Raw genomic sequence first — 14,305 nt, forward strand, 5'->3', positions numbered from 1 at the left:
AAACAAACGACCTTGTGGCAAATCAAAGCACGTTTTGCAGCCACATACTGAATTAGCTGTTTATCAAGCAAAGTGTTGTTGAAATGGGGACATTAAATTACCAAGCAAACCATTTAGTGGTGTAAGCACTCAGACCTATCTATCTATCTATCTATCTATCTATCTATCTATCTATCTATCTATCTATCTATCTATCTATCTATCTATCTATCTGTCTATCTATCTATCTATCTATCTACATCCACAAAGACAATATCAGAAGAATAAATTATGGCACCACTTTGATTTATTCCAACCAGGGTGGATTGACAGGGTAGTCAACAAGCCTTACGGCATTCAAAGTGGACCCTAATTACGCATGTCAGGTCCAGTTTTACGTCTTTTCTCAGGAAAGCCTGGAGTTTGATATGAACTCTGCCCACTGTCCTCACTCTCTTTAAAGGCCACTTGTTATCATCATATCCCTTTCGTTTCCACGTAACGTTTTTTATTTATTATTATTATTATTGTTGTCCGACTCCAGTGCGCAGCTCTGTCCTTTTGAACACAGTGTTTCTGAGTCCCCTGCGGGTCACACCAGTGGAACATCTGTCCTTTAGATTTCCATATCATCACGTTTACCAGCAGTACCCCACGTTCATAAAGGTTACCTTGAATATATAGGCCAGCATTTAGCTCGGATGCACTAGTATGCCTAATGTGTCCATCAAGGTTTGACTGTGCTTGTGCAGCTTACTCATTTTTTTTTCTGCAGGCCAGTGATGCATAGCTTGTGTGCAAAACCTTGTGGGTTGTCGAAGTTATCGAGTGGGATTTGCGGCGCTCTCTGCAGGAACCTCCGGCTGCTAGAGTTCAAAGCCACATGCACAGACGTGCCATGCGAACCATTAAAATATCTGCTCGGCTACTAGGTTAGTTTCTACAAGGCACCCTCCAAGTCAGTCTTGGGAGACCAAGGAAAGAGGGCAAGTTTTGTTGTTCTCAACTTAACAAGTTAGACCTCCAACTTGAGCCGACGTTTTAGGTAGCCCACTACTCTGCTATGCAAAAATCGGAGGGATCTTTCAACAGGTGGAAAACGGTAAGAATGGCACATCAAGACGAAAGGTCGTATACACAGACTTGCAACAAGTGAGGCTAAATGGGAAAATTTTATGTCAAGAAAAGAGTTGAAAGAATTATACATGACTTTGCATCTGTATCTAAAGTTTCTATGCCAGCTGTGTCTCCAAATGGTTCTAACATATTTAACGTTTATGCGTAAAAGATAAGGTCCTAATTAAAAGGCCAATAACCGTTTAGCGTGATGAGTGCTGGAGTCATACTTCAGAGTGGAAAACGGCTACCAGGAGCTATTTGGGATTTACAGTGAAAAGACACTGAGCCAAAACAGCAAAAGCAGCGTTTTATGAGACCTCTCTGCAATATTCAGCTTTTTTGTTGCTGTTGTTGTTGTTGTTTGGGATCTTATACAACTCCCTGCTTACTTGTCTCCAAGACTGACTGCATGCACAGCTTGGACCAGAAATAGCACTTCAAAGTTTAGCATTACGCTGGGGCTGTGATGCCTCTGAAGGCTACAGCTGTGAGCCTCATGAGCCCCATGCGCAAAGGCCATTTAATAAACATCTTTTTGGATCCGTCATGTCTCAAAATATTGACTCAGTTTCTAACGTGCTGGATATGACGCTGTCAGCAACGAGTTTGACAAGTCAATCCAGAGAAATAACCTAGAAGAGTATAGTATTTTTTTATTATTATTATTATTTTTGTCATGTAAAAATATCAGCCAGGTGAGAGTGAGTGTCCTGTTATTCATCGTATTCAATTACTTCAGTTCATAAATGAAAACGACACTGTTAGTCATCCTAAAAAAACGAGTTCAAACTATGTGCAGACAGTTGGTTTTCTTATTAACAAAAATAAATAAACAAATAAATAATAAATAAAATAAGTGTGAGGAGGTTAACGTACTGACGAGCGCCTGTGACAATAAATTTGGGCTGCAGTCTTCCAGCCCTGACAGACTTATGATCAGTTAAATAACACTTCGTAACACACTTCATATTCGACTTCAAAACCATCAGTACCTCGAGTGACCGTCTTTAAGGTCTTTTCACAGTCTAATTTATTTGTTTATTTTTAAATACAACTACAGAGATTAAGCCTTCAGTCCAAACACGCCACCACATCCTGCAACATGAATCTGAAGCGTTCGGCAGCACAGATTTGGTTGCAACACACAAGATGTAACTCAAATAAACTTCAAAATATGTCAGTGAAATCTGTTAATTCTAAAAGTTTTGCTGTGACAAGACAAGAAATAAAAAATCCAAAATTCCCAGTTGTGACATTCACGCAAGTTGGTTCAGATTTCTGCCATTCGTGTTCGTGAGAGACGGGAAAAGTCCACCATGCTGGATACTGTAATCCGTGTGCAGTCACATGCAAACATTACTCCACATTTTAATGACTACACTGGATTTTTAAAATAGCCCTAATGGTTTAAAAAAATAATAAATAAAAAAATAGTCAATGGAAGTAATAATCAGTAGGATTAGTATATAGTTTATACGGCATGTTGTTATGATCCATAACTAATATCTTTATTTTAAGCATTCAAGCAAAAATGCAGAAAATAATCACAAAGATAAAGCATCACACTACATTGCAGTAACCGATACTTACAGTACACACACGCGTTTTATTTTGAACTTAAGTCTGCAACGGCACCACCTCCTGTGACCCTCATCTGCTGCCGTCCTGGGTCTAAAGCAAAATTACCCCGGATCATAACAACAGGTCCCGTCCATTACAATTTTTTTCTTCGGGACAATGGCCGCAGCTCGCCCTGTTCACACTTCCCACACACTCGGATCCCAGCACGCAGAGCACGGAGTCAACAGCGTAGTGCGCGCTGAAGGGCAAACGACTGGATATGTAAATATGCGTATTTATCAGCGCGCACATTAATACACTCCGGACTATTTTAAACTCCCACGTGGAGATTTCCCTCGGTTAAGCTGGCAAGTTTTCTTACGCCGACGCCGATCTTTTACGTGCGTAAAGTTGTGCGTAAAGTTGTCTTTCATACGTTGCAGGGGGAAAATGAAGATATCACTGCATTATTTATGATCCTTACAACTTTTATAGAGACAATATGCATACTCTTGCGAGGCAGTCTGCTTTGTAATTGCATAATCAAAGCGGGGAAAGTGCTGTTTCATAGCCGCGCTGCCTTTGTTTGCTGCGACAAAAGAAAGGCGACTGAGTATGTGGATCAACTTTTTAGCAGTTTTATTCTACAATAATCTTTGCATAACAACTATTTTTCTCAAGCGTTGCCCGAGGCTCTGCGCATGCGCGCTGGCTGCTTGCTGTCACTAAGACATTTTTCTTCACGTTGGAAACTGTCACTGGTGACGTCAATCACCGAGCTCTGACCAATTAGAGCGCAGGGTGATTGTTTAGCTCCACGGGCTGCAGCGCCTACCATGAATCTCTATTCAGTATCAAAGCGTCCTGCTGCTGCCTCTCAAGCGAATGGGATTCCATGTAGTCTGCAGATAGACTTAACTTTATAAAGTCTTTTTTTTTTTCTTTATTTTTCATTGCGATTAAAATATATTTGTCATCATCATTATTATTTTGCCTGCTGTCAAGTTATTCTAAAATTAGGAAGTAATGAGCGTGGATGCATTGGGAAGCCCCGTGATGGACCCTACGTTTTCCAAACGGAACACGGCGCTGAGATTAGTTGACTTGGCAGGGGCTCACCACCATCACCATCATCACCACCATACCCCTCAGAGCGTGACAGGCTTCCCGGGGTTCAGCAGCCATCCACACTCAATGGCTCACTCGCACCCTGGGGAGATTACTGCGGAACCCCGCCTGGGGCCGAGTCCATTCGGGCCAGAACACATGGGGCACTCCGCGGCCCTCAAAATCAGCCCAGCCCATCATTATCCCCACCACCATCACCACCACCACAATCATCATATGGCAGGCCACAGTGAAGTGGTCTCCAGTCAAACGGGAGCTTTTGGCCCGGTTCAGGCGACATCGGTCCCCTATTCTATGTCTCACACGGCCCAGGCTTTATCCGCAGGTAGGGATTTCCTCATCCGGAGAGATCTGACAGCTCAAGCCATGCCAGTGCTGACTGACCAGACTGCTGGTTCACCCTCTCACCACGGAATGTTTGTCTCAACAACAGGTAGCTATCCCGGACACTATGGTCATCACCCTGACGCTGGGAACCATACCCTCTTCTCCGGACTCCATCACGACCAGCCTTCTAGCGGATCACCGGGTGGCCAAGCGTTGAATGGACAAATAAGGTTAGGACTACCTGGAGAAATGTATGTTAGGTCTGATCACTTAAGTCAAGTGGCAAGCTCGAGGGCTGATCCGTTCTCCGCCTCGCCTTTGCATGGCTACGGTGGTCTGAATCTGAACATGAATCTTAGCGCTCACCACCACCACCACCACCACGGAGCCGGTGCCTTTTTCCGCTACATGAGGCAGCCGATAAAGCAAGAGCTGATTTGCAAATGGCTGGAGCCGGAGCACTCGCCGAAGAAACTTTGCTCCAAAACTTACAGCACCATGCACGAACTGGTAACGCATGTGACGGTGGAGCACGTCGGAGGACCGGAGCAGGCGAACCATATATGCTTTTGGGAAGAGTGTCCGAGGGAAGGCAAACCGTTTAAAGCCAAGTACAAACTTGTAAATCACATTCGAGTGCACACCGGGGAGAAACCGTTTCCATGCCCATTCCCTGGCTGTGGGAAAGTGTTTGCAAGATCCGAGAATCTTAAGATTCACAAAAGGACGCACACAGGTCAGTGCTACATCCGGCAAAGAAAATGTTGTAGAAAGGTTGGAGAAATATGAAGCATAAAATAAAATCATCCTGTTGTATGTTGACATTCAATTGCAGGCTTTGCACAGTAGTGAGACACAAGTTAAGTGATGTTTTGCATAATTATTATGACCGTTTTGTTATCAGCTTTCATTTTTATTTTCTTTGGTTTTAAGCTTTTTCAAATATACTCCGATGTGCCAATTAATTAGTCTGTGCTGCTGATACATCAGCACGCAGCATCTACTGAGCCACCTGTTTGTTATGAGCTGCACTGCAAGTTTTCCAAAGGTTTAGCTTGTGGGGGGGATTATGGTACAGCTCACTCAGGCGTTTGACGGTTCAACCTCTTGTTTACACCACAGCACGAAGACTGGGGCCCACGTCAGGTCCTGTCCATGTAGCTTAGTGCGTGCCAGACATGACTGGCAGCAGCGTTTTGGAGAAGATGCATCCTCACGTTTAGCTCGATGATACGATGATGCAGTGATGATGCTTTTTCTTTGATTTTGCAGAAACTTGTTGCTCTGTATGTCAGCTGTTTTGTGCATTTTTTTAAAAAAAAAAATCTAACAAAAACCAATAATAATAAAAATAATAACGATATTAACTTATTTAAAGCTACAGAGAAAGGAGTGCTTTTATTTTGGAGCATTTGAAGCCTCCTACTCAGGCTGTTTCTCAGTGATGTGACCTGCATGCACGGTGAAGTAATAATCCTGCTTTTGCAGTGACCACCAGCCCTTTGATAGCCTGTAGCCAAAGCAACAAGTTGACGAGTGCAGACGGCTAAAATAATTCACCAACAGGTTGGCGGATCTGACTGCGTGTGTGTGTGTGTGTGTGTGTGTGCACAAGTTGAATTTAACTTTAAAAAACGTATATTAATACAATATGGCCGCTTGCCTCTGTGGCTCAGCGAGGTGCTGTGGAGCTACTGAGAGGGAGAAGAAGGGGGAGGAAAAAAGAGAGAGAGAGAAAGGCCTCAAAATGTCGAGTCAGACTTGTAAATGAATACTGTGATTACATTCCTTTTTCTCGGTGGCTGCATGGCAACCCCACCTCCCCACCACCCCTCTACCCTCTGCTCCGTTTCTGCATCCTATGTATTATTCATATAATTTGCTCACATTACCTAAGTACAAATCTGTTAAATTATTTCTGCGTGTTGACTCCCAAGGGGCCTGGTCTTTGGTATCATGTTTAAAACCTATCCGAAAGTGTGGTTATGACTGGGGCTGCCCCTGGGGTCTGTTCCTCGACTGTTTCTTGTACTACACTAATATCCTTGATTGGCTCTCTCAACCCAACAGCTGAAGGTCAAATTGATATTCAACCCGCAAGTGTAATTAGACAGAGGCAATTACATATTCTCAAAAGCTTTAATCGGAGGAGAAAAATCAGCAGTGGATGATTTTCCGTGTAATTTATTCAGATTGTCTTTTTTTTTTTTTTTTTTTTTGCCTTGTCATAATCAGGTAGGAATACATGTTATTAAGACGCAAAATTAGACGCAGTCCACAACCATTTGCAGGATTTTCAAACAGCAGACAGGCTGCCGTTGGCACGCAGTGGGTGAAGCCTGGCTGTGCTTTCATTTAGCACGGTTTCAGCTCGTTTTAGGCCTGCGTCTGAGCTCATAGCTTGTCTGTTTTGACGTATGTCTTGGTGCATGCAGACGCCAGGTATAGACCCAGGACGGTAGGGGTTCAGCCCCCCCCTCCTGTTTACACCAGGCTGAGACTCATGGCAGGTCTGTCCAAACTTTTCGAAGTGCAAGTGGAGGGGGAGGGGGGGGGGGGCAAAAAGTGTGTTTACTGAAAGAAAATCTATATAACAGTATATGAGTTTGAAGGGAAAACAAAAATAATCAAAGTGCCAGCTTTCATTTTGCTCCACACACACTTTGGGCACTTGTTGCTTAGTTTGGCCCTTGTAAAAGTTTGCTCAGACATTAGAGATTTGTTCCGCTATCGAGACATTGGCAGAGCATGGTCTCGTAAAAATAAAATGAAGTGTCTCTTTAATTTACTGATCTGTATTTGATTTTGTCACCGTGAATGTTAACAGGTGAGAAGCCCTTCAAATGTGAGTTTGACGGCTGCGACAGACGCTTCGCCAACAGCAGTGACCGGAAAAAGCACTCCCACGTCCACACCAGCGATAAGCCGTACAACTGTAAAGTGAGAGGCTGCGATAAGTCCTACACACACCCCAGCTCCCTGAGGAAACACATGAAGGTGCACTGCAAGTCACCCCCGCCCAGTTCGGGCTACGAGTCATCCACCCCGTCCCTGGTCTCCCCCTCCTCAGACTTGGGCCGGGAGCCAGGAGGATCCTCGGTGCTGTCGGAGCCGGTGGGAGCCTCCCAGCCCGCGAATTTAAGTGAATGGTACGTGTGCCACAGTTCAGGTGCCAGCGGCGCCCAGACACCACCCAGCGGGCCCTCCTCGCCCGACCCCACAGACGAGCCACCTTACAGAAACCCGGAACCAAGGGACGCGTTTTAACCCAATCGAACACGGTGCCAGAAGTGACAGAACACGTTTCCAAAGGCTTAACTATTAAAAATGGTTTGGCTTTGGTGCCTATAGCCTACGCCTGTGAAGGCCCACGTGCCCCCACCCCCTCCCCTTTTTTTCGGATGAGCCACCAAGCCGACACCCTGAGCCAACAGACGCATTTTAACCACATTGGAAGGAAAATGTGCAAACCTTAAAGACGTGCTAATTTCCAGGCACAATAAAAGATATATTTTCAAACCTCAGCGATCCAAAATGGTTGGCTCAGTGCCTGCACGATCTGACGGCCCAGTGCTCCACTTGTGGAGAGAGTCGTGTAAATCCGTTACACTCTGTGATACATTATAGTAGGGTAGGCATGTTGTGTAAAGTTATTTTGTAAATTCGGGTTTTGACTTCAATATGTTTTTATTTATTTTTCAATCTGATCTTGGAGGATTTTTGTATTATTGAACCAAAGTGCATGTTTCAATTGGGGCAAAAATGTACATTTGTAAATTTTGTAAGTTTCGATGTGTTGATGTTGATAGTTTTGTGAGAATCTGCTTCAAAGCAGTTTCTTACTGATCACTGCAGTTATTTGTACAAACATTTTATGTTTACAGCAACTCTTTTTTCCATTTGTGCAGAGGATCAACAATCGAACTGTTTAATAAGCCTGCAGTATTTGATATACGACCGTGAAATTATAAATGTTTTATCAAAGTGGGCATTTTGTGGTTTTGTATTATTGTCGTCTTTTTTCTTTTTTTTTTCCTTTTTTTGAATATCTGAAAAAGAGCGGCACTCAAAATGCGTACCGAATTGCCTTGTAATTTGTGAGTATTTTGAATAAATCTTGAATTGAATCAGTGACAATCTGCTGAGCCATTCGGGTCTATCTGGAATTCACATCCGGTTTCTAATTTTAAGAATTCTTCAGTTTTATGGTGAATACGTGCAAAATTAATGTGTTTTTTTTTGGTGTGTCTCTAAAAATATTATTTCCATTTAAAAAAAAAAAAAAAGAAAAACAGTTGCCACTTTTACGCACAGCTTGTATGAAAGCTCCAGTAATAATATACCTTCGTCTACTTTTCCTGCTGAAATGACCCCTCTCAAAAAAACAATAAATATACAGATACATAAATAAATGAAATGTAATGACCACATTACATTTAAAGACTGTACTGTAGCCCATCGCTAAACGTGGCGAGTTAAATTGTGGCTCCACTTGTGTCAAAGTCTTCCCTCAGCTGAGCTGTGGTCTGATGCAGACGTGGGCAGAGACTGATGAAGGGCTACAATATTCTGATCCAGACTTCAAAGGGCATTTCGTACAAAGAGCCATTTTTTTCACGACGGTGAATCCTCATGGTGAATTAAGATTTCTATAGCAATAGCCAAGTCAAACTCAAATGATATGGGGCCAAGTCCGTGGACTCAAAAGCCCGCTCTAAAGAATGTAATATTTGCTTCCCATGGGGTAGGAAACGGTAATCTATGTCCTTTATATTGCAGACGAGGGCAGTATAAAGAAGAAAAATATATTCTTTTGCTCCAGGCCTACTTTACGACAATCAAAGGAGAAGCCGCTATAAAACGCAGTTGTCCCACATAATAGACTTGCACTGCAAAAGGGCCGAACTGCCCATTGAACAGGCCTACGTTTAACCATAATCATATTTTAGGCTCTTTACGTGAAATGTGTAAAACCATAGGAGCTCCACTGCCCGTAATGATAACTGCACATGTTCATCACAGACATGTATTTTGCTCTGACAGATTTTTTTTTTTTTTTCAAAACTAGGTTATAAAATAAAATGAAAAGTGTCAAATTAGTGTGAAGAGGAGTGAAAACATGCAGCTAACCAAAAACCTGAAGAGCTCTGTTGTGCTGGGAAAACTTTTTGGCCGAGGAGGTCAAAAAAAAAAAAAAAAAAAAAACCCCTCCGGCCTTGACTGAGGCAGAAGTGGGTGGAAACAGCAGAGCTACAACTCTGTGATACGTTCATGGAGTTTGGTTAAGTGCATGACAGCTTGCTTTGTGCGAGAGGCCCAGCTGAAAGAAAAGAATAAACACTAAAAAACACTAAACTAAGCAAATAGAAGAAGAAGATGACGAGGATGATCATGATGCCTCTTTTGGCACCAGCTCTTGTGCGTAAAGGAGAAAAAAAAACAAAGGAAGGAAAAAAAACAAGATAGTTGGATCTCAATTGAAAGTGGGAGTCTTTGAAGTGAAAGTTGATATCAGAGGGATTCTTCTAGGTCGTCTGAACGACGTTGATGACACGGAAAGCCTTTTGTCACCGATTTGTTGGGCTCCTTTCTATTGCGCTGCTCTCTATTGGGCCGTCTAAAGCTTTTAGTTCCAGTCGTCAAAATGGACAAGAACTAACTGAGTCGCGTAAAAACATTTTCCATTCAGCGCTGGACGTGAAGGATAGGCAACATTTAAAGGCTTGTTTCATTAGCCACAGAAGCGAGCGAGGCAGAGTTAAAGCATGAGTCAGTGAGCTATGGAAAAACTCTGTTTTTCTTTCTTCAGCAGACGATTCCTGAATTTGATATTCACTGCAGGCAGGAACGAGGGACAAACGATTCTGAATTCATTTAGAAGCCAAAAAGTACAATAAAATAATGAATCATAGCTGCAGGTCTACTCGGTTTAGTGACCTTTACGCGTAATAATTTACGACTTTCACTTAAATATAAACATCTTGCCTTTGGTCACAATAGAAGCTGTTACAAGCGGTGTTTGCACCGCAGAAGAAATAAAAATAAGATGATGGTTTGCTTTCGTTGTAAAAGTTGAATTCCCGGCGTGCAGACACTGGACACCACCGGCAGCTGAGTTTTGACAACTGATCCCGTTGGGTTCACTCATCAGGGCTTCCCACCTTCAGCTGAGTGACAACCTCTGATCTGATATCAGCTATGGGGTCAAGAATCAAGAACAGGTGTGTGTGTGTGTGTGTGTGTGCGCGTGTGTGTGTGTGTTGTTTGAGAGATAGAGGAGGAGAGAGAGAACACCACAGCCAGCCCTCTCCAAGAAGCAAAACAGGAAACTGATGGCAGCATTGCAGTTGCACAGGAAATATACATGTTCACTTTAATTATAGAGAGAGGGGGGGTTAAAGAAGAAAAGAAAAGGGGAGGAATTCAGCTTCTAAAGCGCAACAATAAAAGAAAGAAAGAAAGAAAATGAATCCATGTCATTTCTTCCAAGGCCCTCTCACCACCACTGCTGCATCCTAAGGCTCATTTGAGTGTGAAATATCATTTCTTTGTAAAATAAAGGAGGCGGTAATCCGACTTCCGGAAACTGTCCGGCATTATTGAACAAAACCCTTTTAATAGGGGGATTAGCAGTCTAGGAGTAAAAGCCTCAGCCCCCCTCCACACTCCCCCTTTCCACACCACTCCTCGTCACCCCCCTCCCCTTTTCCTCCACGCCCACCCCACGCTCCAACACCACCATCAGCACCTCCGACACCAACCAGGTCATAATTATCAGGAATGAAGTGGCCGAAATTGGCTTGGAAAATAAAGAGAAAGACAGAGAGACAGGTGCAATGGAGCCACCATAAACAGACCGGAAAAGCAGGACAGAGTGGTTAGAACAGAGCTGGCATCCTGGGAAGACGTGGTCAAAGAAAACAATCAGCATCAGTCTCACCAGTTATTATAGCCAGGAAAAAAAATTGACTTGGAACGTATTAAATGTGGATAAAACATGCAAAAACAGCACTGTTTTACGGCATTGCTCCTTTCGTCTCCATCAAAATATTATCGTAGGATTAATTCTGTTTTCCTTTCCGTAAAGGAGCATTGCACTTTATTTCTTCGACTTTGATCGAGTGTGCAGCAGTGGGGTCAAAAGGCAAACTATGCGCCCCCACAAGTTAACTACAACCATAAAGCTTGTCGTGAATATTGAATATTTTATTCGAGTAACACCCAAGGTTAGTTTCGGAGAGGGTGGCTGGGGTGGGGGGGCGTTTTACTGTATCACATGGTTCGTGATGTATAGGTTACCATGAGCTTCCGTCATAAAGATTTATGACAACCTTTAAAGCTATTTAACTGTATTCCGCATATAAAAAGGTGAGCAAGCAGAGTTTCGGCAGGTTTAAGGCTACACCCCTGCGGTAGCTTTTGTATATAGCAGGCAAACCTCACATAAGTCACTATCAGGAGAGGCTGGAACAAAAAAAAAACTGTGCCAGTAAGACGTTACAGACCCCCTCCTAAACCCACCCACCCAACACCTCCATCCCACTCCCCAGGTTTTAGGATTACCGTCTTCCGCAGATTAGTTCTAGAAGTTATTTTTTTTTACTTTCATAGGCGAGCGGGCTCCAGGAATCAGACCCCCTCCTCTGCCTATAGGACCGAACACGGATTTCTAACAACCTCCACATTATATGGCAGAATGTGCCACATACTTCACACCTGCGCTCTGAATAGCAGCTCCCTTTCAGTGTGTGATACGCCTGTTGGCCCTGGTCTCAATGCAGCTGCATGAATGAATCAGCGAGCCGCTTGTTTGCTCTCTTTTGATCTAACATCTCTCCTTCTTCCCATTTGATCTTCTCCGCAGTCTGAACTGAAGAGTTAGCGAGAGCCGTGATGACTTCCTTCATCAGCGGGCGGCGTTACGTTTCCCATACGCGCAGGGGAACTTGTTGCTGTAAACATATAGGCTACATCTAAACGTTGTCGGGAGTCTCGTCACGCATCCTGTGTGCACGTGAAGAGGAAGGGAAAAAAAATGTGGGGAATTAAAAACGTGCAATTCTTTTTGTATAAACAGTAATTTGATGGCACACGGGAGCTCTGACAGGCTCTTGAGTTTTCTTTAAAGAAAAAATAAATAAATAAAATATTTCTCACTGTTTCGCGACAACAGACTAAGAGGAATTACTCTAGATTTCAAAAGCCACGATTGCAAATATTTGAAAAAGGCGTGTGTAGGAAAACATCACACTGAGAAAAGTGGGTCATGCATCATGCAGAATAAATGATTGTGAATTTGAGGACTTGCCCTTTGGCGATTGAGTGGTGCAGTGGTTTATCATAGTTTGGATTTATCATCTGCTGATCTGTGATCTGAGATTGTTCCGTGACTCTAATGTCTGACAATAGCAGCAGTCATGACGAACAGGTGTGTTCAATTCAGAGAAATTCTACTAAAGACATAAACTGTTGAAGTTCCAGAGGCCTTTCGAGCTTCAGCACCGAACAAAACGACTCCGCGTATGTGGCTCAGAAAGTTTTGAAGTAGCCAGAGCTATTGAAATAAAAATACTTTTTTTTTTCTTCCTGCTCCGCACTGGAAGTGGTTCACAAACAAGGAAATGGACCGTTTTAGGACAAAAACCCTCCTACTGATTTAGCCAAAGCCGTAATGGCAAAAGTGCGTTTACACACTCGATAAAAGTGACAGTACATCATCATATATCAAAATAACACAGAGTATTAGGGGATGCAAATGCTGCCAACATTATGAATCATTGGTTTATCTGCACTATTTCACACGTCAGATGGGAAATATGTTCCAAACAGACAAGCAAATGCACAGTTTGAGAAGAAACATAATGCATGTGATCAGTCTAGCAGTATCGAAGACTTTGGGTCATTTCGCCATCTCCCGCAGGAAAGACATTACGCCTCTCATATTTACATACTCTTTAATATTTGTCAAACATTCATAAATTACAAACTAATGAAATGTTCGACGGTCCTTGGAGATCAAGCTAATGAAGACATAGACTTTTGCTTTTGACACATCTTTGTTAGGTTTAATACCATTCTCTCTATCACGCTCTATTAACTATTATTATACTTATGTCAGGCCACCGCTGACACGTTACGACATCAGGATCACCTGCTGTAGGTGGGCACGCCGTGGGACGCAAATGGCCTCCATCTATAATGCCAGTAGCCTGTAGAAAAAGTGCTAAATGATATTAGATATTTATTTATTTATTTGTTTGCTTTTGAACGAATGAATAAATATTTTTTTTCTGCAAGCATCCTAACACTGAACAAAAAAATTATTTAGCTACAAAAACGCCTATGACTGTCATTAATATTATTATGGTTAGTTTTAACCTTCCAAAGAAAAATAATTAATGATTTAAAAAAAAAATCCCACTTGGATATTTTCCATTTCCTTCGAGTAAAAGTAAATAAATCTAAACACTGTAATCCATGATTTGTTAAAAAATGAATATTTTGCAAAGGCAGCTTATGTGACCACTACAACGTCAAGAGCCACTTGGAGGACTGAACCTGTGAAACGAAGAAAAGGCAGGAAGAGGAGATGGAAAAGAGGAGGGGTATTAATTATAGAAGAGTGTCGCCATTGTAGACTTAATTTCCGCTCAGGCCAACCATTTATTTATTCATTCGTTCATATCATTATTTTTTTTCTTCTTCCTTTGGCCCAAACATTGGCTATTGCTGCGCATCCACACACACTGGACCGCTGATCAAAACCTCTACACGAACTTGAAATACTTTGAAATTCAATGAATGGGAGGTATTGTCACCGCGACAGTATAGATCCTTGGAGACGTGTTTATTTGACAGAGCAAATCCCCAGCGTGTCAAGGTTGTCATATTCTCCTCAATGTCCAATGCAAATGCCGCAGCATAATCAGATGCAGCAGCATGACGCGTTTATTACTTTGTCAATCATTTTGATACGACAGTATTGAAACAAAGCGAGCCCACGTCCGGTAATAGAATTAAAGAAAACCCTTTCAGCGGCAGGCAATTTCAGTTTGACGCGTAAACCATATGTAGGCTAAAGTCCCTCTCTGAGGGGTCAGTGGGTCTTTATCTGTCCGTGAAAACCCCACTGCCACTGTTCACTTCAGCAGCGGCGACACTGATAACAATATTAGTTCGTTTTACGCAATAA

The 14,305-nt window shown here is 42.7% G+C and overlaps 1 protein-coding gene across 1 annotated transcript; it reads left to right on the top strand.

Moving 5' to 3' along the window:
- Positions 1-202: 202 nt before the first annotated feature.
- On the top strand, positions 203-8,240 carry zic4 (zic family member 4). Its single transcript, XM_046371287.1, has 2 exons — positions 203-4,849; positions 6,941-8,240. Exons 1-2 carry the CDS (start codon positions 3,685-3,687, stop codon positions 7,378-7,380), a joined length of 1,605 nt encoding a protein of 534 aa, XP_046227243.1. The 5' UTR covers positions 203-3,684; the 3' UTR covers positions 7,381-8,240.
- The last annotated feature ends 6,065 nt before the right edge of the window (positions 8,241-14,305 follow it).

This window comes from Scatophagus argus, chromosome 18 (genome assembly GCF_020382885.2).
Source record: "Scatophagus argus isolate fScaArg1 chromosome 18, fScaArg1.pri, whole genome shotgun sequence".
Lineage (NCBI taxonomy): Eukaryota > Metazoa > Chordata > Actinopteri > Scatophagidae > Scatophagus > Scatophagus argus.

Coding starts and splice junctions, on each gene's coding strand:
- zic4 (XM_046371287.1), top strand. CDS start 3,685: ATGAGCGTGGATGCATTGGGAAGCCCCGTGATGGACCCTACGTTTTCC. Junction 4,850..6,940: donor TCACAAAAGGACGCACACAG/GTCAGTGCTACA, acceptor GAATGTTAACAG/GTGAGAAGCCCTTCAAATGT.